We start from the raw sequence: 1,450 nt of genomic DNA on the forward strand, positions 1-1,450 counted from the left end.
ATCAATCGTTCCTTATCAATCCTCATCTGCTGGAGCACTGGGTAGTATAGGATATCTGCCGAGTTGCCATTGTTGACCAACACCCGATGTATGTTGTAGTCTCCTACTCGTATGCTGACAACAAGCGCATCGTCGTGCAGGTGGTGAAGACGTCGTGCATCTTCTTCTAAGAACCCGATAATGGGGCCTTCTCTCTATGCTATCTTTGGTACGGAGCCTGTCAGCTGAACATTTTAGACCATCCTAAGGTAAGTTTTGTGGGCCTTTTTGGATGACCCAGTAGTCGTTGTTCCCCTATGATCATCCTTATATCCCCTACGGGAGGTCTAGGATATTCATTATCCCGTCAGGGTGCTGCTTTTAAGAGGGTGGATCTACTCTCTCCTTGCTAATGAACTTCTGCAATTTTCCTTATCTGATAAAGGCCTCAATCTGCTGCTTTAAGTCATGGCAATCGGCTGTGTCATGACCGTGGTCACGGTGGAAGCGGCAATATTTGTCTCTAGATCGCTTGTTAGGGTCTCCTTTCACCTTTCCGGGGAATGTCAAAGCCCCTTCATCCTTGATTTGCATTAGAACTTGATCTATCGAGGTGGTCAATTGAGTGAATCTTGTGAACCTTCCTCCAAGGGGCTTAGAGCGCCTTTCATCCCTTTGGTCTCCTGTTCTTACCTTTTTCCGCCCTTGGTCCTGCCGTGTGTCTTCTTGCCTTTCTCTCTTCCTGAGCTTTGCCTCCTGAGCCAGCAGCGCGTCTTCAGCATTCATGTACTTGGTGGCCCTGTAGAGTACTTCTGACATGATCTTTGGGTCGTTCTTGTACAAGGAGAACAAAAACTTACTCTTCCACAATCCATTTGTGAAGGCTACTACAAGTATTTTGTCATCGGTTTCATCGATTGAGAGTGCTTCCTTATTGAAGCGGGTTATATAGGATCTCAGCGTCTCGTCCTCTCTCTGCTTGATGCTCATCAAGCATGCCGTGGACTTCTTATACCTATGTCCCCCGATGAAGTGCATAGTAAATTGAGTGCTTAACTCCTTGAAAGTGCTGATGGAGTTGGGCGTAAGTCGACTGAACCACACCCTTACAGGGCCCTTCAGCGTTGTAGGGAAGGCCCTACACATGATTTCATTTGCTACTCCTTGAAGGTACATCAAGGTCTTGAAGGTCTCTAGGTGATCTAAAAGGTTCTTGACTCCGTCGTAACTATCTATTTGCAACATGCGAAACTTATGTGGTAGGGGGAAGGAATTGATGAAGGCGGTGAACGGTGAGTCAGTTCGGTTAACAAGATCGTTAAGATCGCTGGACACTCGTCCCTTGTGGGCGTTCATCATAACCTCCATCTATTCCTTTATTGCCTACATCTCCACGACAATATGTGGTGGAGCCATATCCGTGAGGGATGGGAGGCTCATATTTTGTTGCTCCGGTTTGCTTGAGTCGTTG

At 47.0% G+C, this 1,450-nt stretch overlaps 1 protein-coding gene across 1 annotated transcript; it reads right to left on the bottom strand.

The window, feature by feature from the left end:
* Window positions 1-411: 411 nt before the first annotated feature.
* LOC126719783 (uncharacterized) lies at window positions 412-1,017 on the bottom strand. The gene has a single exon (XM_050422300.1). The coding sequence runs from the start codon at window positions 1,015-1,017 to the stop codon at window positions 412-414; it is 606 nt and encodes a 201-aa protein (XP_050278257.1).
* Between the last annotated feature and the right edge of the window lie 433 nt (window positions 1,018-1,450).

Source organism: Quercus robur, chromosome 3 (assembly GCF_932294415.1).
Source record: "Quercus robur chromosome 3, dhQueRobu3.1, whole genome shotgun sequence".
Lineage (NCBI taxonomy): Eukaryota > Viridiplantae > Streptophyta > Magnoliopsida > Fagales > Fagaceae > Quercus > Quercus robur.